The 22,402-nt window shown below is 34.0% G+C and overlaps 1 protein-coding gene across 7 annotated transcripts in view; it reads right to left on the bottom strand.

Moving 5' to 3' along the window:
* The window catches only part of CEP290 (centrosomal protein 290), a 52,560-nt gene that overhangs the window by 18,676 nt on the left and 11,482 nt on the right, over nucleotides 1-22,402 (bottom strand). For 6 of the 7 annotated variants that reach the window (XM_064655497.1, XM_064655499.1, XM_064655498.1 and 3 more), the window contains 19 exons: nucleotides 21,945-22,057; nucleotides 20,323-20,407; nucleotides 19,234-19,376; nucleotides 18,494-18,658; nucleotides 17,380-17,529; nucleotides 16,270-16,385; nucleotides 15,846-15,948; nucleotides 12,955-13,185; nucleotides 11,520-11,693; nucleotides 10,026-10,137; nucleotides 9,011-9,216; nucleotides 5,985-6,136; nucleotides 4,912-5,023; nucleotides 3,687-4,142; nucleotides 2,458-2,622; nucleotides 2,131-2,238; nucleotides 1,909-2,043; nucleotides 980-1,243; nucleotides 115-222 (listed from right to left, as the gene is read on the bottom strand). In XM_064655497.1, the coding sequence (XP_064511567.1) occupies nucleotides 115-222; nucleotides 980-1,243; nucleotides 1,909-2,043; nucleotides 2,131-2,238; nucleotides 2,458-2,622; nucleotides 3,687-4,142; nucleotides 4,912-5,023; nucleotides 5,985-6,136; nucleotides 9,011-9,216; nucleotides 10,026-10,137; nucleotides 11,520-11,693; nucleotides 12,955-13,185; nucleotides 15,846-15,948; nucleotides 16,270-16,385; nucleotides 17,380-17,529; nucleotides 18,494-18,658; nucleotides 19,234-19,376; nucleotides 20,323-20,407; nucleotides 21,945-22,057 (3,098 nt within the window). The remainder of the gene's footprint in view (nucleotides 1-114; nucleotides 223-979; nucleotides 1,244-1,908; nucleotides 2,044-2,130; nucleotides 2,239-2,457; nucleotides 2,623-3,686; nucleotides 4,143-4,911; nucleotides 5,024-5,984; nucleotides 6,137-9,010; nucleotides 9,217-10,025; nucleotides 10,138-11,519; nucleotides 11,694-12,954; nucleotides 13,186-15,845; nucleotides 15,949-16,269; nucleotides 16,386-17,379; nucleotides 17,530-18,493; nucleotides 18,659-19,233; nucleotides 19,377-20,322; nucleotides 20,408-21,944; nucleotides 22,058-22,402) is intronic. The other variant, XM_064655501.1, reaches the window with a different exon arrangement.

Genomic DNA, 22,402 nt, shown 5'->3' with positions numbered 1-22,402 from the left:
TCTTTTTCCTGTCATCAATTATTACTTATTTTTGACTGCAAAACTGTTCTTTTCACCAATAAATTAAAAAACATAGGAACAACTTCACTAATCCCACAAATACACATAACTCACCAAAGCAGTCTCTTTGAATTTATTAAGGGAATTGTCAGTGTGCAAATCTAACTTCTGGTGTAGAACTCTTAGGTCTTCCTCATGCTTCTTTGCTATTTCCTCTTGTTCCTGTTAGTTCAAAATAAAAGTATAACTCTACTGGATGTACACTATCACAGAAAGTCATGAAACAACAGTGCCTTCAAGCTGTTTATTCACTCATTGCTCAATATTACTCCACAGATTGAAGAAATAGCTACATATGTTAATCAAAGCACACTAAGTGAATATGATAGAAAGTCTGCTTTGGAAATGTGCTCCTGATCCAAACACACTAAAACTGATGCATGTTTAGCCTTGAAGTACCTCTGAGACAAAAGGTTTATGCTTTAAAATATGCTTTATGGATATATAAAAAGCCAATATTAATTATGCTTAAGTAATATAAAGTATGCTTAGATACACTTTATGCTTTTAAAAATGCTTTAATTTAAAATATGCTTTCCCTAAATGTCTTTCCTCTATCTTCCAAATATCTACCAGACACAGTCCAGATACAGTGCAACTTACTGTTGCAAGTACTGAAAAATCCCATAGAAATATACGACATACCACTTCTCACAGCAGAATTTTAGTTTTCTTCCTGTCACACTACTTTAATTCCTAGACAGACATCAGATACATAAACTCTTGGACCAAGCAGTTCTCTTATTATAAGAGGCTAAAAAATTCTATGTGAACCTCTCACATAAAAATAACAAATTGTCTCTGTTCTGTTACATCTGAGCTCAGAAACTTATTTTATATTTCACTAGCAATGTGAAAACAGAGAATCAACTAAAATAACTTAAAAATGGAAGAAATTTTATCCAAAAAGTTTAACTACCTCTCTTGCTTTAGCAAGCATATGTTGGTATCTTTTTAACACTTCCTCCTTTTGATTTAATCTTGCTTGCATATTTGCAATGGTTTGATGAGCAATTTTAATGGCATGATGGTACTCTGGATCATCTTCTCCTTTGCCTAATTCAGCCATTATTTTCTCTCCTGATGATGCAGGCAATCGAAGTCTTAGTTCATTTATAACTTTGTCTCTTGATAAAACATTTTGTTCAGCTTTCCACAGAGCGGTTTCCTTTTCTTTTAATTTCTACAACGAAAGGCAATTGTTGCATTTCCAGAATTCAAAAACTGCAAGAATTCAAAAACTGCATTTCTTACTTTTTAAGAAATGTACCAGAAAGATTTGTCTAAATGGACTTATAACCACAAAATGCTTTGCACTGGGTTCTGTCTGTATAAGATTACCATTAAGTGTAGAAAAGTCCTAGAATATCATTACCTTGTCTTTTGCTTGGCACAAGACACTGAAAGCAACTGATTTTGTGCTACCAAACTAAGATGCCTGTGTTTTACAAATTTCTCTAGAACCATTTAGTACGATATATCTTCTGTAACAGAATAGCAATTTACTAACCCAAGATAAAAGTATGTTGCTGTGCTACTTTGCTACTTGTTAAATTTAATGTAACACTTGTTAAGTTTAACTAGCTTTAATCAATGGAATTTTGTACAGTAAGAACATCTTACCCTACTAAATGGAAGAATAAAAACACTAGAAAATTCTCAATAATTTGTTCCAGTGGAAAAAGTATTTAATTTTATTCATGGTGTGATTATATTATTTACATTTTCTCTGGGTTAAATATATCTAAGTGACATTTAAAAAAGGATATTTATTATAGAGGAAAAAAAGTAACAGGCATAGAAATACAAACTTTGTTACTTTATAGGATAATTTATATATTTAATTACCTCCTCCAGTGACCTGCAGGTTGCCCTGGTTTCCAGGATTGTTTGAAGATGCTCCTGAATCTTTCTTAAAGCCAACTCAAGTTGTTGTGCGATTGGCAAACTAGGGTCTGGAACTGAGCCTCTAGCCTCTTCTAACTGCACAGAAAGATTCATATTCATGTAATCTGACAGTTCAAAAAAACATGCTTATGAGTCTATTTTTAGTTAATTCAGTGCATGTACCTTTAAAGCAGTGCTAAATATTTCATTTTGTTGATGATCATACAGGTCTAATTGGCGCTGCAGTTCCACTTCCCTCTGGTCCCAAGCCATTTGCCTTTCCTCATGAAACTGTAACATGTTTGATAAAGGTAGTTTATTTATTGAAGGCAATAGAAATTTTATAACCAACTTCAACAGAAGAGTTACCGAAAAGTAAAATACTCAAATGTGCTATTAAAAAGAATTATGAAACCAAGATATAAACATCCATGTTAAAAAGTTATTAGGAAAATCACTTAGTAAAATAAGGAATACGCTGCTTTTCGAATAGCATGCAGAAATACATACCTTGTTCTGCTGCACAATTTCTTCTTCCAAATTATTGATTGTACGTTCATATTCAGAAATGATATTACACAAATATTTCACCTCTTCCTTTTGCTTGACTAATTCTCGATTGAGTTTAAGTTCCTGCAGATGGAGTTCTTCCATCTTCATATGCCATTCAATTACCTAGCAATAAATAAAACATGGTATATTACAATTTACCACAGGCCAACTAGATGCAGCTTCACTCTGAGGCAGTATGGCACTTATCAAACCAACAGGAAGACAAACATTCTGATTTTTTCAGCTTCTTCACTTTTCTTGAGTTAGCAAGCATGGTAAGTATATGAAACTGCAAGAGGAATGACTGATAAGTGCAGCAGACAATTGGAGTGGCAACAGGTTTCTCCCTCACTGACAGAAGTGCTTTGCAAACAATTTTCAAATGACCTAGAGTTATACCCTACCCTATGCACCTGTCCAGATGGAACAAAAAAAAGCATGCAAGAAGTTTGGTTTGTTTTTTCTAAAAGAGCAGAAGATTTTCAAAACCATTAAGCACTGTATGTATTCAAAAATGCACATGTACTAAGAATAACAGACATATTTATGTCAAAATGCTCTAGAAAAATATCTGAAAACTGATTTCAGACTAAAACATGCCCAGAGCATTAAAATCGTTGATTGTTTGCATGCAGACTTTAGTCATAACAGATATAATCATATTATATAATACCCAGTGATCTTGAAGAGAAGTGAGAAAGACTTATTCAAATTTCAGGGCAACATTGTTTACAATAGATATGAGTAAGCATACTTACATAATTATAGTAATATTTCTGATGATACTGCTAAATTATTGCCCCTAGATTTATTTAGAATGATATGGATTTGTAGTGAAGATTTCAATGCCAGCTCACGGAACAGCACTTCAGAATGCTATTCTCTGTTTAATTTAATTTAATTCATTATTTAATTAAATTCATAATTTAATTCAAATTAATGTAACAGCATTCCTAGTTAGCCTCTAGCTCCTATGTGACTTAATTGGGCACAAAAGATAATTAGTAAATCTGACTGCACTGATTTTATGGAAAACAAAAAATTACCGGTTTCCCATTCTAACAAAGTTTATTTTGAAATAATTAAGTTCTACATTGAAACAGACATTTAGAGAAGAAGCTAAATTGAAATGTAATTTAAATGCAGATCAGATGAACAAAGCTATTCAAAGTTGTAAAATCACAAACCTTTTGAGCTCCTCTTGTATCCTTCAATGCACTTACTAATTCTTCTAAACTTTTCAGTTTTAACTCCAGCTCTAATGTTCTGTTTTCTGCATTTCGACGCTCCTGCTGGGCATGTTGAACTTCTTCCAGGATCTTCAGTTTGTCATTCTGTAGCTGAATCATTGTTTTAGAGAATTTTTCTTGCTGTGCTAAAGGCAGAGCACCACTGAACTGTCGCCGCAAAGACTGAACTGTCTGTTGCAGATGTTTGGCTCTATTTCTTCCTTCCAGTCGGGCAAAATACAAGGCTTGATCTCTCTCATCAAGCTTCTGCTCTAAACGTAGATTTTGGATCTCCATCTTCTGTAGTTTCAATTTAAGTGTTTCCAATTTGCCTACAGCAACAGATTCACTACCTTGAAGGGCTATGATATCTTGATGCAGTTTTGCAATAACTGCTTTTTCATCTGACTGTGCCTAAGAACAAAATTCATAGAACAAATTTATTTTTCATTTTGAATATGCTAGCACAGTTTCTTTTATATTTTTATTTTGTATTTATTTTATATTATTTATTATATGCAGTGCCATTTTTTATTTTATATATTTCCTGTGTTTTATTTCACAGAGAAGAGCAAGAATTAGCCTCTAACAGCTTTTTATTTTTCCACTGCTGTTTCTACAACCACATTTTAGAAGTATACCTTTTCAGATACTGATCTTAAAAACTCTCTTTCCAAAATACTAGAAACTGAGGAAGAAATCTATACCTAAACTTAGAAAATATGGTAATGTAAAAGCTGACATAGGTGTTGGATTTAAGGACTCAAACCATTCTAGAAGACGAAACCAAATCCCAATAAACTGTTTCAGCTAATAACAAGGCACTATAATAAGTCTACTGCAAATCTTCTTGTCTTGTAAAAAATGACCACACTTTCCTGACACTGTATTTAAATATTGACCATGATCTATTAATCACACAGGAAGAAATATTACCTAAACAACGTGGAAAAAAGCTCAGGATCTGTCATAGCTACCCAGCTAGAAATGGAATAAATGAAGAAGGGAACAATTAATGTAATATAGAAATCTTGAAAGGGTATGGCAACTACAAGGACCAGCTTGCAAAGATCCTTCTGAAATACTTTTGAAGTTTTCTAATTCATTGCGAAGTTACTTCATTTATTCTCACTCCAGGAAAAAAAATATCCAAACAGCAGTGTAATTAAAGGTTGAATTTTACCTGATAATCTAAAATTTGCATTCTAAGAGATTCCACTTCTTTATCTCTGTATTGCTGGCGTGCCTCCAGAGCTTCAACTTGCGTTTTCGCTACATCAGACAGTTCTCTTAACCTTGCAGGGAAAAAGGGTATTGTGTCACTTGAAACCATTGAGTAACCTTTTAAGTCTGTCAATGCAATGCTAAGAAGAGATATTTAGCATGTCTCCTCAAATCAAAACATTTGGACTTTGTTCTTTTCAGCATACTCTTATCTACTACTCAGAGTTCTTATTAAGAAAATTCTTGTTTGTATTGTCTCTCAACTTTTTCACAGGATGTTTTCCTATAAGTTATACAGAGGTCTGCCAATGGTTAACATTCTCCAGCAAAACAATGCCATGTTTTTTACCTGAACTAAGCATCTCTGTCCTCTATTTCTCTCCCACTTCAGGATATACTCAAAATCCTCTAAATGTTCAAAAAGTCTCATTCTCAATTCCTTTCTCTGATTCTCCAAGTTTAATCACCGCAAGTATCCCCATAGACTTTGTAGATTTAGGAATATAACAGGATTATATTAATTACTCAAAGACAAATGTCCATATCAACATATCTAAAAAGCTCATTTTTCAATTTATGCAAAGTTAATCTCTTTTAAGTAAATGACAAACCTCCCTCCTACTGCAGTTTAACCTTCGATGTATCTATGCATCTTTTGAAGTAAGAACTGCTTTCCAATTAGTTTTATGAGATTTTCATACATATAAGGGAGGTTGTGGCACAGAAACAAAATAAACCTCAATTAATTAGTTTAAAAGGCCTACTATAAGTATCTAATTGCACACTTACCCTTGTCTATCTAGGTCAGCACTTAATTTTTCAAATTAAAATGAAACAAATTGCTTTCTTTATAGTTAGGAATTAAATGCTTCATTTTCAATACTAAATTTGGCATATATAAATGTCAGAAAAACAGGCATTGAAAATTATGTTAGTGATACATAAGTACTGTATTCCATAAGATCAATATAGCCTAAATTTTTGCATGCTTCCAAACATACTGCATTCCAAATCTGTTACTTCAACACTTACTTTGACACTTCAATCTTGAGCTCCATCTCGCGCTTCTCTAGGTCCATGATTTGTCGTCGATCTGCATCACTTACTGCCTTACTTACACTCTTTGACAGTTCATCTCTTAATTCCTGTTCCACTTTCTGTGCCTCAAGATTGATTTTAGTGAGCTTAAAAAAATCAAAACGAGAAACAAACAGAATGGTATCCTAAGCACACAACTACTCTAAACTCTGCAAAGAAAAAGCAGTGCCAACAGCATTTTTTCTTTTCCAGTCATTATATAATACACTGTTCAGCTGAGTTGAGGTTGTGTTCAAAACTCAGTTTTGTTTTCTCTCTGCTTAAACATCTTTTTGTTTGCAGTGTTGCTTATACACAGGAACAGAAACACAGGTTGGTGCAGAAAAGGATGTTAAAGCAAACACAGTTTTTATTACTGAATTTTCTTAAAACCATTACTGCAACAACTTGCTCTTAACTAAAATAATATATAAGTAAGACTCTCCATTTCCTGAAGTGCTTATAGTATTTATTTATTTATTTATTTATTTATTTACTACTTAGTATATTGGGATTGGTAACACAAAGGTTGTAAGTGCCAAGACTCTTTCTAAAAAGAATTTTCTTTATTAAGTGATATTCTTTCAAGCAGCCTGATTTTTCATGTTGATTATTAAATACTCAGTAACCAATGTTTCAATTTAAACCAAAGAGCATTAAGATAGATAATCTGAAAAGGATTAGACAACACAGAGAAGTCTCAAGATTTAATTTAGTACATACAGTTGTGGCATATTAATCTGATACCACTTCTTAATAAAATAATTGATTTCCTAAACAAATTAAAAAAAAGTGTGGGGTTTCTTATTATCTGCACTTTGCATATGTGAGACAGTACTATCTGGAAAACAGTCATATTGAAGTAGATTTATGAGTTAAAAAGATGTATAGTAGACTTCTAGTTATCAGTTCTTAAACTGGTATCATTTAAAACTTCCATTAATTACCTCAGCACAATCATGTTACTCATCTCAAAAAAAAAGAAATTATACCAGATTAGGAGGCACTGGCAACACAAGTATATTAAACAGAAAATGTATGTCCTGGAGCTACAGAAATGAGACAAAAAGGGATGCAGAGGTACTAATAAGAAAAAATTGTGGCATTAGGAGTTCATCAACTCATAATGAAGGAAGACCAGCAGACCTTAAATGTATCACAGGACAAAAAATATATGTGAAAAAGTAAAATGGGACACTAGGGAGCGTCACCCGAAGTGTTTATTAAGGAAACAAAGAAGTCATCCCATCAGAAAAGCTTTAAAAATGCTGCTGCTGAATAGCTTTATACACTTTCAGTTACTCCATCACCCGGATTAATTTAAAGCAAAACAGCGTAACAAACACCACTAAAACAACAGAGAAATGGGGAGTCACAGAACTGCAATCTAAAATAGCTTGGCTAAACTCTAGCAAAGGACAAGGAGGGGGAACGAATACAATCTATCAGCATTCAGAGAATCACAGAATATGCTGAGTTGGAAGGAAACCACAAAGATCATGGAGTTCAGCTCCTAGCCGTGCACAGGACCATCCTCAAGAGTCATACCATGTGCCTGAGAGTATCATCTTGAACTCTGTCAGGCTTGGTGCTGTGACCACTTCCCTGGGGAGCCTGTTCCAGTACCCAACCACCCTCTGCGTGAGGAACCTTTTTCTAATATCCAACCTAAACTTCCCCTGACACAACTTCAGGCCATTCCCTTGGGTCCTGTCACTGGTCACCACAGAGAAGAGATCAGTGTCTGCCCCTCCTCTTCCCCCCATGAGGAAGTTGTAGACTAAAATGAGGTCTCCCCTCAGTCTCCTCTTCTCTTCACTGGCTGAACAGATCAAGTGATCTCAGCCAATCTTCACACGGCTTCCCCTCAAGGCCCTTCACCATCTTCATTGCCCTCCTTTGGAGACTCTCTGAGAACTTAATATCTTTCTTATGGTGACCAAAACTGCACACAATATTCAAGGTGAGGCCACACCAGTGCAGAGCAGAGTGAGACAATCCCCTCCCTCGACCAGCTGGTGATGTTTTGCCTGATGCCCCCCAGGACACAGTTGGCCCTCCTGGCTGCCAGGGCACTGCTGACTCAGATTCAACTTGCCATTGACCAGGACCCCCAAGGTCCCTTTCTGCAGCACTGCTTTTCAGCATCTCATTCCCCAGTTTGTACGAATATCTAGGGTTGCCCCATCCTGGTGCAGGATCTGGCACTTTCTCTTGTTCAACTTCCTATTGTTGGTGATTGCCTGATCCTCTAATTTGTCAAGATCTCTCAGCCAACATATTTATTCTTCCCTTGCATTTAAATTATAGACCCATAATAGCACAAGGACAAATGTGTACAACTCCCATAAATACATTTAGATTAAAAATTATAAAAAAGTCTCACACTATTAAAAAATAAATTTATATAAAGAAATTAAAATATGAATAGTGGAGACCAAAAAACCTAACAAGATGAAAACTGAGAGGACAGAAATACTAAGGATCATCAGCTTCAATAGCATATGACTTCTATTCCCGTACTATAGACAATGTTTGGCATGGTACAGGGGACATAGCCAGTCTGTACCAGAAACATGACACTATTATTTGCACAAAGGATGCAACATTCTACGTTTTTTTTTAATAATTGTTAAATTATAAGGAAAAATTAGTAGAAAAGAGATCATATGCATTAGACAAAAGAAATTAACAGGTCAAGAACAGACATTTTTCTAGCAGCCTGCTGATAAAAATATAAACTATCTGTTAAGATGCTCATAATATGTTTTATAGATATTAACTAATGTTTAAAATGAACTATTGACAAATTAATTAGTTATACTTTTACCAGTGTCTTGTGCATGCGAAATTGCAGCTATATTTTGAATCATAAGTTTATTTGCCAGTCCTGATACAAAATAGATTAATGCTTTTTGAAAAGCTCAAAAATATGCTCTTAAAATGTATCAAATTATGTTGTTAAATCTCAGCAGATTTACCTCAGCAAATTTTGTTTCCAATTCAAAATTACGTTCTTCTATTTGCTTTACAGTATTCCTCAAATGTTCATACATTCGTTGTGAATGTTCAGCTCTCTGTCTTTCATTTAGTTCCTTCATTTCCAACATTGTGATTTTCTTAGAAATGGACAAAATCTCACTGTTGGTTATTGCTTTTGTGGCCTTGTCCATGGAACTGTCATCCCCTACAAGAAAAAATATTTAAATTAGGGAATACAGAAGCTGATTCAACTATGAAAATTATTTCCACTACAAAACTGAACATGAGCTTTGCTTTATCTGTGTCAGATAAACTTCATCAAAACACCTGTATTATTTTTTTAAACTGGAGGCGTAGTTATCTTGCCTTATTACATGTTTGAAAAGTATCTAATTTCAATGAAATACTACTATAAATTATAAATGCATATATCTGCAACCATGGTTATTGAAACTGATAACTATTTCCAATCTAGCCTTTCACTTTATCCTTAATTTAGCTGGTAAATCTTCCGGAAATTTAATTTAAAATATGTAAAAGAAACAGATGTGAATGAGTTCTTCTTGAATAATGGGAATGTAAGCTATACAAACAAGCCCCAGCTATCAAGAAAAAATGCTTTGTTACAGAGTATCCAAACAAGAAAAAGAAATCACTTTCTTGATGACCTCTGAACTACTATGACTGACAATCAAGTTAGAACATAATAAGAAAAAAATTCAGGTCATGTTGCTTTAAAAGCTTCAGACCCGGTAACCCAAGAAAAGTCAAAGTGCAAGAGTTTCCAGAGGAAAATGCCAAACTTGGTTTTAGTCAAATAGATAAGTAAAATGTAACATACAAACAAAGAAATTCACGAAAAAAATTAAGACCGTTACCGAAAGATATAAAATAGTTTTTATTTTTTATTTTGGTTATTTTAAGATACATTGATTTTAAAACATTTTCAAATATTTCTTTTATACAGGATACACCATTTGGTTTTTAATGTTGCAATATAACTTTCATACTTACCCAGTTTAGTCATCTGTTCCCAAGCCTGTTCCACAGTGTGAAGTTTCTCTTTCGTGATCTCCAGTTCTTTATTCAATGAATTTATCTGTGCTTTCAAGGATTCATTCTCATGCTGTGTAACAGAAAAGTTTCAGCAAAACTGCAAACTATTTAATTGTAGCAGATTTCATGTTTAGTATCTATGAAATCTTTCAGATTAACATATGTTACCTATGTACAACCCATAACCTACATATATATGGCAACAAAGAGCAACAGAAGAGCATGTTTCCTCCTAAGTGTAAAAATGTTAGTCTTTGCTGCGTTCTATCTTACTGCCAACTATAATACTATGAACAGTTATTACCAGTGGCTAGGATTCCTACAGTGTCTAGAATTAGATGAAGAAATCTTCGTTTGTCACACTAAGCACCTCGTTATTAGTTCAGAAAAAAGAAGTACTTCTGGAGGATATTTCATCCCACACACAATACTTCATCTTGCACATAAATATATATTTGAGACGTATCATATGCTTCTTTTAGGCATCTAATATGATGCCAAACATTAGTTTTGTAAATGTTCCTTCACTCCTCCAAATAGAAACACAGATTTCCACACTAACCAGTAAAACAAATCAAATACTTCTTGTTAATTTTCAATCTTTAGTTTTTTAAATACGTTTTTAGTTGATAAATGATTCTCTAGCTCTACGAAATTGCTGAAATGGGCAACACAAGTTTTCATACACACAAAATTCCAAAAAATAGACAAGGAATCATTCATTCATTACCACTCGTTAAAAGTGGGATGTAGTATCACATCTTTGAAGCCAACTTCACAATTTATAAAAAGAAACTTCTACTTCAGAATAAAAGTTCAAAGAAAAAGTTAAATATTTAAAGTCCCTACAACATTTTGCAAGCATATTGTGAGCAATCCTTGGTGATTTTTTTCTATAGAGGTCATATTCCAAAGCTTTACTCTTTTTTGGAACTGAACATTTCATACTTGTGAAAGCTGGGAATTAGTAAAAGCACATACTTTGAGAGAAAGCTTTGAAAGTGTTTACATTCATTCTACTTTCCTTATGACCTCCAAAACTCAAGATGATAGCAAATATACCTTCTGCCAGCCAGGTTTTAGTAATCAAAGAACTAAAAATAATTTCTCAGGGAACATACCTAAAGCTTAATTTAAAAAGCAAGCAAACAAAAAAACAAAGAACCAAAACAATTAAACAAAATGCTTTTATGTCTACCCATTGTAATAAAATCTGTAACTCTGTGTATGTTTGTCAGTGCACTGAAGAATACCAGGATAGCAAATTAAAATTCAATAGCAACAGTCAGACTGGCTCAAATATCTCATACTCACTATGAAACTGTTCTAACCAGTAGTTTTAGTGCTGGGACTTCTGTTCTATCTTCCTCTTAAGTGAGAACAAAAACCAAAGCAAGATGAACATATAAGAAGTTTCTTCCCCTTGGGGTTCAAATGTAACACAAACATTACCTCCATGTGTTCCATGTTTGTTGTCCGTTGGACAAGCAAATTATCTTTTTGTAACATATCTCTATATTTAGCAGTTAATGCATTGTACTGCTTATTAGCCACTTCTAGCTCAGACAACGGCACACTACCATCCAGCACTTTTTGCAGAGCGGCAATCTTAAAGCTGGCCATTTCCTATGAAAATAATGAACAGTGGGTTAATAAAATGGATCAGCTACATCTTTAAATATAAAATTACTCCACGTAAAAAGAATACTACTTAATATAATGCTTTAGACATGAGTTTATTTTCCTAAATTACCTTTCCGTTTTAAAAATTGCCTGCAATAAACATTGACAAAATTTCTCTGGTATTCCTAGAGCGACCTGCAAGGCCAAAGAATAAAATTTGATTTCATATGACACTTTCAACAAAAATAACTTTTTGAAGCAACTGCAGAAGGGGAAACCCAACAAGTTTCATATGATGATCATAGAATCATAGCATGCTTTGGGTTGGAAGGAACCTTAAAGATCATCTCATTGTAATCCCTCTGCCATAGGCAGGGACACCTTCCACTTGACCAGGTTGTTCAGAGTCCCATCTAACCTGGTCTTGAACACTTCTAGGGATGAAGCATCCACAACTCTTCCAGGCAACCTGTTCCAGTGCCTCACTACCCTCACTGTAACAAATTTCTTCCCAATATCTAATCTAAACCTGCCCTCTTTCAGCTTGAAGCCATTCCTCTTGGTGCCATCACTGCATGCTCTTGTAAACAGTCTCTCTCCATCTCTCTTGTAGGCTCCCTTCAGGTACTGGAAGGCCATAATTAGGTCACCCTGAAGCTCTCTTCTTTTCCAGGCTAAATCCTAATTCTCTCACCTTTTCCTCACAGAAGAGGTACTCCATCCCTCTAATCAACTTAGTGGCCCTTCTCTGGTCTCGCTTCAGCAGGCTGACGTCCTTCCTGTGCTGGGGACCCCAGAGCTGTACACAGTACTCAAGGTGGGGGTCTCATCAGAGCAGAGTAGAGGGACAGAATCCTCTCCCTCGCCCTGCTGGCCACACTTTTTGGTTTTATGCAGCCCAGGACATGATTGGCTTTCTGGGCTGCAAGTGCACATTGCTGGGTCATGTCCAGCCTCTTATCCACCAGCACCCCAAAATCCTTCTTGTCAGGGCTGCTCCCAATCTGTTAACCCCCCAGCCTGTATTGAGATGTGGGGTTTCCCCGACCCAGATGCAGCACTTTGCACTTGGTCTTGTTAAACTGCATGGATTCCCATGGGCCCACTTCTCGAATCTGTCTGGGTCACAATGTTTTTATAACAGCATCTAGGAAGCTTTTGGGTAATGCACTCAAGAAACTAGTGCTAACTCCATTTAAAAACAATGGATTTATTCCTAAATTGTAAAAATAAAAATGTGTGCTATTACTACTATAAACTATACCTTGAATCGTTGCAAGTTTCCAATCTTCCCTATAACTGCAGTCTCCATATGTGTTATTTCACCCTTTAGTTTCTCATTTTCTTTTCTAAGATGGCGTTCCATTTCAAGCAAAGTTGTACACTGCCTTGTTAGTGATTTTTCATTAACTCTTAAAACAGTTATTTTTCTATTATTTTCTGCAAGTACTTTTTTTGTTTCATCAGGATCCAGCTGAAGTGCATCGAGTAGATTCTGTAACACATTTTTTAACAAGAACCTTGAACAGAAATATGGTAAAACACAACTCCATAGACAAGCTTGCTTGTATATTTTTTAATCTAGGTGGAAAAAATTCATTAATCTGTCTGAAATAATTTCTTTTTGCTAATAAAACATACGTACACTTAACACATGCAGAAGCATACAACATTCTATCAAAAGAAAAAATTGAATCTCCAAAACTATTAATTTCTGAGGAACAGAAGCTAAATACATTTGACTGACTAAATAAAATTGTAGTTAATGCTGATATTTTCAAAACTTAAAAAAAGAATAGTTCTCTGCATTTACTGTCATCTATCTTCCCCTTTTTACTAGAATCAAAACAAATGTATTGGGGAAATTTTCTAAACAAAATAGAAGTCCTGTGGTTCCAAACACTAATTATGTCCTACTTTGAAGACCAAACCCATAAAATCTTCAAAGTAACCATAGGATCCCTCTTACAGAAACGTGTGTGCGTGCACACGTGTTTGTATACATGTATAAATCTAAGGAGGGGCAGTGGTGGGGAGAGGAAACTATGGCAACTTAGGTCACAGGTGCCACGTGAGCTTTAGCTTTGCTGTCGCACACATCAGCTGGCCAAGGAGACAGGTAGTAGAAATTGGAGCTGTAAATTCCCAGATTGCTATGAGATTAATAAACAAGAATGAACAGGTAGCTAGAAAAAGAATCCAGAGTCCTGGAAGTCTGATACTTTTCCGATCAAGAAGCCTATTTTTCTTAAGCTTTCAGAAGTAAGCATCACACTATCACTGATCACTCACAGTGAAGTAATTTCAAAGAATGTTTAATCTGAGAATGTTAAACTAATTCTAAACAAAATTACACACTAACAAAAAATAATGCTAAATAGTAGTATGTATTACTTATGTTTGGATAGATATCTCTCTGGAAATAAAAGCTATTAGGAAATGGTAATTTCTTAAAATATCTCAGCAATATTTTTATAGCACTGCTAACATCATTAAACGCCATTAAATTTTAAAATCATTTAAAAAACAAATGTCAGAAATATCTTAATTCTGCTGCAGTCTCTTCCTGTGACTCCAGAAATGCTGAACAAGATACTGAACTAATTAAGTAAGATGGTGTGCGCTCTCTTTGCTTTCTTTCTCTCTCTCTCATTTTTCAGACATACAATAGAAACATCTGCAAAGCAATTCCAATTTCAATTTCCTGGAAATATTTTAAGAATTAAGTAACTATTTTGCTAATCAGTTACAGTCATGAACAGGATTATAAGCAGGACTACATACCACTACAGTTATCGCTCGGCAGAAGAAAATTGTTAGAACTCAGCTGTTTAAACCTTCACAGTTACTTTCAGCATCTTGTGAAATCCTTGCTCTGTGTCTGCTTCTCTAAAAGGATGTGTATGGCCAGTATATCTTTGGTTATATTTTGCAATGTTTGGTACCCAAAGACACCTGTAACCATCTGAAACTGCACTATGTCTGTGATTAGACATCTGCATCAATTCCAGGAACTTTTAAGTACCACCAATATTTTTCAGTTTTCTAAATGCAAGACTGAATTTGGACTTGGTGGAAGTAAATTAAAATAGAAAGATGAATTCTGGTTCCTGTTCCTCTGGAACACTGATTCATATACATTAACAATTATATATAAATAAGATGCAATTCAAAGTAATAATCTTAATTCTTAGTACAAATTATTGTGCTTTTCAACAAGTTGTTTGCACTGCTCCTCCTCCCAGTCGAACAGCCTGGGTAACAACTGCTGTTAAGAGAGCAGTGTGAGTGTTAATAGTGTGTGTGAATAGAGACTGCCTGAGAAGGAAGGCATTTGTTCAAAACTGATAATCTTAAAGAAGATCACCATGAACCAGACTGAACAGTAACCGTAAAATTAGAGATTTGAAATAAAGAAGTAGTCAGCTTCAAAATTAGTATAAATGCAGCATAAAAACTTTTAACAGCAGGGGCAGAGAGGGTTATAATGCAGCACTCATAATTCAGTTCAACTTCAGAAGTTTCCCCATGCCTCCATCTCCTGCGCAGATATGAGTGCTTCCTCCCTGCTGGACACCACCCCTCCAGCACTCCAGCTAAGGTCTGCAAGTACTAAGTGCAACAATTAGGGGCCCACACCTCGGGTGTGTGATGTGACCTCCTGGGGTGATTTCTCACAAGTGCATGGATCACGCTGCAGAAAGGCGAACAGGCACATGTAACACCGGAGCCGCCCCACATATGCTCAGCACCCTGGAGCACACACAGGAGGTGTGTGTACACAAGGAACCTGTACTCTCAGGAAAAAGTGTGTGTCCTGGCAACCTGAAGAGGCCAGGTGGATGTGTGGGATGAGAAATATTAGGGATTAATTCCTGACTGCTGCTTAGAGATTTTCAGGTCTATAGTAAGATTTTATATGCCTGTTAATATTGTGATTTACCTTTGTACTGTTGACGCTGATTCTGAATGTATAGTTCAGATAGCTAGCTATTTACATTCCACTAGTAAATCAGTAAACCTCCTGATTTGATTCAAATTGAGCCATTTTTCCCTGCAACATTTTCCCCATCTAAAAAATTATAATTTTGTATTAAAACCTCTGTTCTATGTTCTAAAATCTTTTTGAAAAATGAAAGCAACAGAATTACTTACAGAATATGCCTTTATTTTTGTAGCATCCTGTTCTTTTTGCTCTTCTAGTTTTTTCATTTCCTCTTTAATATCTTCTGATTCTTTCTGCCAGGTTTCCTTTTGACTAAAACAGTAATGCATTTTCATTAATTATGATGAAAAACTTGATGATTTCTAAAACTGTAACTTTAACAGCAACCCTGAAATATTACAAACCAAAGTACTTACTTTGAGCAGTACTCAAAGTAATTTGAAAAAAAACATTATAAATTGTAGATGGATTACTGAAAAACTATCTTCTCTGTTTAGGCTGCAGCTGGTTTAGTGATGAAAATAATTCTTCAGAATTACTTCAGAACTACTTGAACAGAGTGGAAAATCTTATTTCAAAATTGTTAATTATTTAGATAATTGAGCTTTCATAATTCAGAAGAGAGAACAATACCTTTGATATTCTTTATACAACAAGCCTTGTTGATGACGAATTACTGCAAATTTTCGCTTATAGTCCTCTACTGCATCTTCTAACTGTTTAAGCAATTTTTCTTTGTTTTCCAATTCCTATTGATTTCCAAGTAAAAAAAAATAAATTATTAATATAGGTTTTAAACATGAAATTATTAACTTAATCAAAATGCCATTCCTTTGTGCTTTCTTGATAGATGCTTCTGTCAAGAACAATGTGAACTCAAGATATAAAACATGTATTTTCTTTAGAAGCAACAGATGAAAAAAGTACCATGAGCTTTGATATTCCTATTAATAGGTGTGAAATAGTGCACAACTGCACTGTGGGTTAGAGCTCTTGAAGTTCAAAACACCATGACCTGTTGCTAGCCCACAAAGAATACTAACTGAATGTCTAACTGGAAAACAACATTTTTTCTCATGTTCCCAAATACTCTTCTACTTTATGAGCATATAGAGTTGAAAAAATATTCTCTACTGAAAAAAAAGTGATCAGAAACAGCAAAAAAAAGAAAATTTAATAATAATAGAAAGGTAACTTTTTTTTACTTCTACTCCGAATGAGTCAAATCTTCATTACAAGGTACCTGTCTGCTTCCCACGGAAATCACTGGCTTCTGTTTCAATGAATTTATGCCTCTTTTTACAGTTGTTGCTTTGACAAATAATGGAATGAAAATCCATATGGCAAATTAATAGAGACCTTTGCTCTATAGGGAAAAACTGTTCAAGTAGGATTTGCATATGCAGACTCAGGTGTGGAATTCAGAGAGCAGTAAGAGAATTTCTCACAGAAAGAGTGCAACGGCAGAAGCAGAAGGAAGAGTGCAAATATTTAGATCAAAATTCAGATTTAAACCAAAAAATCTGATTTGCTGTCAAATATTTAATTAACTATTATCTTTCAGGTTTACAGCACAACAAATACATACAGCTTTGAAATAACAGAATAGCCCAAAGAGTTAGATGATAGAACATCAAAATAATTTTGGAGAGTTCTTTCATGTCCATACATGACATGGTGCTAAATTTTGGAGGAATTAGCTACATTATAAATATTCTTGATATCATGGAATATATGAGTTACCTGTATAAGACGTATTAAATATTCATTCAGAGAATTAATCGTATTAACACTTGAAGGAACCATTCCTTCTGGAAGATTCACTGTTTGCAAGACAATATTGGGACCTTCTGACTGATGCAGTAAGCAAATCTCATTTTTCAGTTGTGCAATCTAAATAAAGGATACAAAACCATAAAGGAGCTCTTGCTATTCAATTAATAAAATGGAAAATATATTGCTTCCCTGTGCTACATCAGTTGTTATTAGCAACCTAATTCATTTCCACTTATATTCTAAAGCATTCTAAAACTCCTCAAATAGCCTTTTAAAAATGCTGTGATTCCATAAATCATTAAATGCATAATATATTTACCCAAATTTATCAAATTACTCCAGCAATCAGGGCAACTAAAAATATCACCACAGTTTTATTCAAAATTGTTTAAAACACAGTGCATTTCTACTCCTTTAATAAGATTAAGTTTTGGAAATAATTATTGCAGTGGTTATTTGACAGCTTATTCTAAACGAATCTTTGCCTTTTTATTTAACTTAAAAGCTCTCTGGTTCTCTAATAATACACAAAACACTATTCTACAGCATTAGATTCTGGCAAATCTTTTTGCATCACCAAAGCTGTTATAAAAGGCAAATTTAAATCTGGTTTCTTTTAAGATAATATTCCATTCCCTATTCCTTCCCTGGAAGAAGCATTCCACAGAATGAATTGTACAACTTAAAACAAGATACAGAATTTTAAAGAACAATTAATCATTTCAAACACTTAATCTCTGTTCCTTATTTATAAATAACAAATGCAAAACTCCTGGCTTTTTTAAAGAAATAGATGTGTGAGCTTTTCTGGGCACAGTTCTCCCCTAAAAGAGAGGCGTGTGTGGTGTTTAACATGATAGAATATTCCAAAGATAAAGTAACATTAAGAAGAGCAAGATCTGAACTTCAAATTGATAGCTCCAATACATAAATTTCAGGAAGATTTGTACAAATCTACTGTACAAATCTTGTACATTGTTTACATAAGCTAAATTCAATATCTTATAGATTGTGTGGTTCTAAGTTATCAGAGCAGACACTTCTGAAGTACAATATAAATTATATAAAATAAAATATTTACCTTTTCATTTGCATTTGCCAGCTGATTAGACAAACTTGTTGCCTCCTTCTGAGTCTCTTTTAGCTCCTGTCTTAATTCCTCATTTCGTCCTGTAAGCTGGTCAACCTGAGCTTTCAAGTGCACACTAGCATCAAAGATTCCCTCTGAATTCTTTGACTCCATTGCCTAATGCAGTAAACATTTAATTAACAGAACAGAGAAAAAGTGAAGAAAAGCTTTAATGTTTTCATAATAAACTGGAGCCATCAAGTTTAGACTACATGAAATTAGAAAAAAGAATGACATTTAAACATTCTAAAATCTACTTATCAGTTTTCTGATGGTATATTTGCCATATACTGTGACTTAAATGGTTAAACTTTCCTGTAAAAAACACAATTTTTGCAAAGATGTTTGAATAAAGAATTTTTAAAAAACATTACCTGCAAGTCCCATAGTGATAAAAGACATGCAAATTTTACCTAAGCTTTATCACTGGCACAATAAATTTGACATCAGATAGCTTTATACTATCCAGCTGAAGTTAGGATTTTTTTTTCAAATTTTATTGGCAATTTCTCCTTTATATTTTTAATTTACACTGTTAAAGAGGAATCACACACTCTACTCTTACTTGCAAGTATGAAAGCACATATACAAGGAAACTACTATTAAATTATGCAATAACCCAATAACTGAGGAGGAAAAGAATACCCTGTAAATTCTATAAAGCTAAATAATACTTTAGAAAGCAAACTTACATGAACTAGACGATCCAGACTAGGGATTATTAAGGCTGTTTCTCCTCCCTTCATACTAGAATCCTTCTGCATTTCCTTGACAGCCTGCAATATTTCTTTCATTCCTTGTTCTAGTTGCTTATTCTCTTCTGATAACTCTTTTACTGTATTAAAAGTTGTAAATGTGTTTAAAAGCACGGGAAAAACGAGTTAAGGTTTCCTAGAACACTTCATTATGATACTTGTTGATTTGATAAACTAAAATAATGTTCATAGTATACATACATAGACATAACCAATTAGGAAATTAAAAGCAGAGCTGCTAGGAATATCTAGACAGTATATTTTACTGGTGAAATACTAACACAAAAATAATTAAATACTTCATGGGAACACAATTGAATTTATTGAACTTTCCAGTCTTCGATGTTTCCTTCCACCTTTTAAACTTCTTTAGTAGCCTATCAGACTTTCACAAATCCAGAAACATGGCTATCTTGGAAATGTTTGGGTGTAACAATGGAGTATATAGGAATTGCCTGAATTCCTTCTCCAGACTGACAAAAACGAGCATTTAAATGATGTGGCTATCAAAGACACTCAAGAAATACAAACCAGTAGTTTCTCAATGGAATTCCAGTTTCTAGCACAGAGCAAGAAGTCTGAAAACTTGAATTAAACCCAACAAACCTTCCAGGACATTCTCTGCATCCAAACAATATGTCTAAATGTCCTGAAGACCAGGAGTGAACTGCAAAATCTGTTTCACGAAGTCTATTTTGAAAAGTCAAAAAGAATTTTAAGAATTCACATTCTCTGGGAAGAAAATAAGATTCTTGTCCGGAGAAATTTGCATTATTTTTATTTCTGAGTTTGCAAGCAGTACACTTCAGCTAACATACATATGTAAGTAATTTAGTATGATTAAAGTACTATCACTAATTCAGCAACACTATATATGTATATACACACACACACACAAAGATATACATTAACTTAAACACAAACATTTTTTAAAAGCCAAAATTATAGAACCAGAACAACTAAATAAGCAAGCTATCTACAGGTACCTGATAATATTCCCTAGTTTTAAACCAGGTTGCAACTTACATTTAGATTGAAATCTGGCTATTACCGTCCTGTTCTTCTCCAAATCTCTCTCTCTCTCATTTAATTCAGTTGCAAGATATTCATTCTAAAAAAAACAATCAAATACTCAAAAATTGCAATTTAGGAATTTTACTATTAGAATTTTCATTAAGACTGTGGTTCAATAAGAATAAAAGCCTGAAAATACTGTTAATCCACATATGCTCTATAGTGAAATTACACAGTATGTAAACCAAAATTAGGTGATATATAAAAAGCAACAATCAAAGAAATAGGCTCATCTTCACAGCAATAAAATTTGCAGGAGAAAATTATTTAAACCATAAATAAACTTTACGTAAAATATTTATCCTTTTTAGTTGTTTGTTGTTTTTTTTTTTTTTTACAAGCTTGTGGTACCTGCACTGCCTGTCTTCTGCAATTCTTTGTAACTGTTTAGCATACTCTTAGACAACAAATCTCAGGATACGTGTTCCTTCTTAAAAAACCCAGCAATAAGTTATTAGTATAGGATTCTACATCCATTTACACATACATATGTGAAAAGAAAGTACTTCCAATAGCAACTTCCAAAATATGAAAAAAAACCCCAAGACATTTTTTCTACTGAAAATGCAATTAGTAGGCATTATTAATTTCATGGCTTGGCTGATGCTATTTTAAAAGAAACCACATCAGCAAAGCATAGTACTATAGCATGGAAAACCTGTACAGCTGAAAAAAGTCTGATATGTAGAGACATATACTTTACACAGATCAGTCACACAGTTCAACAGCCTCAACAGAAATGGCATCAGTTCCAAAACATTTTGGGAAAGATAGGAAAGACCTTCTGCTTAATTTATGCATTGAAAATAGGTTTTCTCATCACATTATTAGATGGTTTCTCTCAGATCAAAAATACACAAAATCTAATTTTAGCAATTTAATATTTTAGTTCCAGACTTTTTCAAATTTGAAATATGCATTCATGAAAGTTAGCCAGTCCACATATGGATTTCTTGCCTGAAATGGCAACAGAAATGGATTCACTAGAAGAATGACACAAGGTGTATCCCCATTTAACACTCTCTGGCCATAGGGAAACATGTATTCTTGGGTCATGTAGAAGTTGGAATAGCAGTGTGATACAGACCAAAAGTCTGTGAGACTATATAATTTGTAGCTCTGGTGATATAAAAATACTAAGAGCTTCAGAATTACACTTGTGATTAATTAGTTGCCACTCTATCACGTTTTCCACCTAAATGAACAGAAAAATTATTTCTAATTTTTTCCAAGTGACCTAAATTCTCATGTACGCCAGAAGTTCTTCTAGGTAGATTTCCCACTGCCTTACTGTTTTCAGCTATATTTTTCTCTGACTTCAGCTGGGGCTACTCTATCTGCAAGTCTGTTTCACACTTTCACTTCACATGAGCTGCTAGGCTGTATTCACAAAAAATATACAATATTCACTAGTCTTCTAAAAATAATACAGATTATTCATTTTTTGATTTTTAAAAGCAGTTAATAAAAGCAGCTTAATAAATACTTGAACAGATATTTACAAAATAGGATTTTTTTTTAATTTTTGAAAGAGAAATACAATAAATGTTCATGAGCCTGCTTTATGGACCTACCTTTGCTTTTATTTCAGCAATGTCATGTGTGGTCAAGAAATCCAACTTCCTCTTATTCATTCCCTTCTCTTCAGTAAAGCTATCAGTCATCTGCATATCATCAGTATCCAATCCTAATTGCAAGTAGATGTACAAGTAATAAATTATTATGAAAATTTAACTGGTCTCCAAACAAAGGAATATATTTCATTTATTATATCTGAGTTCTAGTTTTCTATCTGCAAAGTAAGAAGCTGTAAACCTTTCCATCTGAACGTATTACGCTACCCTGAGCGGCACAGAATTGAAATTCTAGGATTTTTGAAACACATATGTTAAGTACATTAGTGGAAATTTTGGGGAGATCATCCTGTGCCCAAGAACTGCAAGGCAATGACGCAAGTCTCAGTGATACATTACAAGTCATCACAGTTCAAGAAGATACTGGGCTGTAAGACTACGAAATCTAAAACCACTCA

Source organism: Pseudopipra pipra, chromosome 5, assembly GCF_036250125.1.
Source record: "Pseudopipra pipra isolate bDixPip1 chromosome 5, bDixPip1.hap1, whole genome shotgun sequence".
Classification (NCBI taxonomy): domain Eukaryota; kingdom Metazoa; phylum Chordata; class Aves; order Passeriformes; family Pipridae; genus Pseudopipra; species Pseudopipra pipra.
Note: the sequence above shows the minus strand (reverse complement) of the source record. Positions and strands in the feature narration are given on the sequence as shown.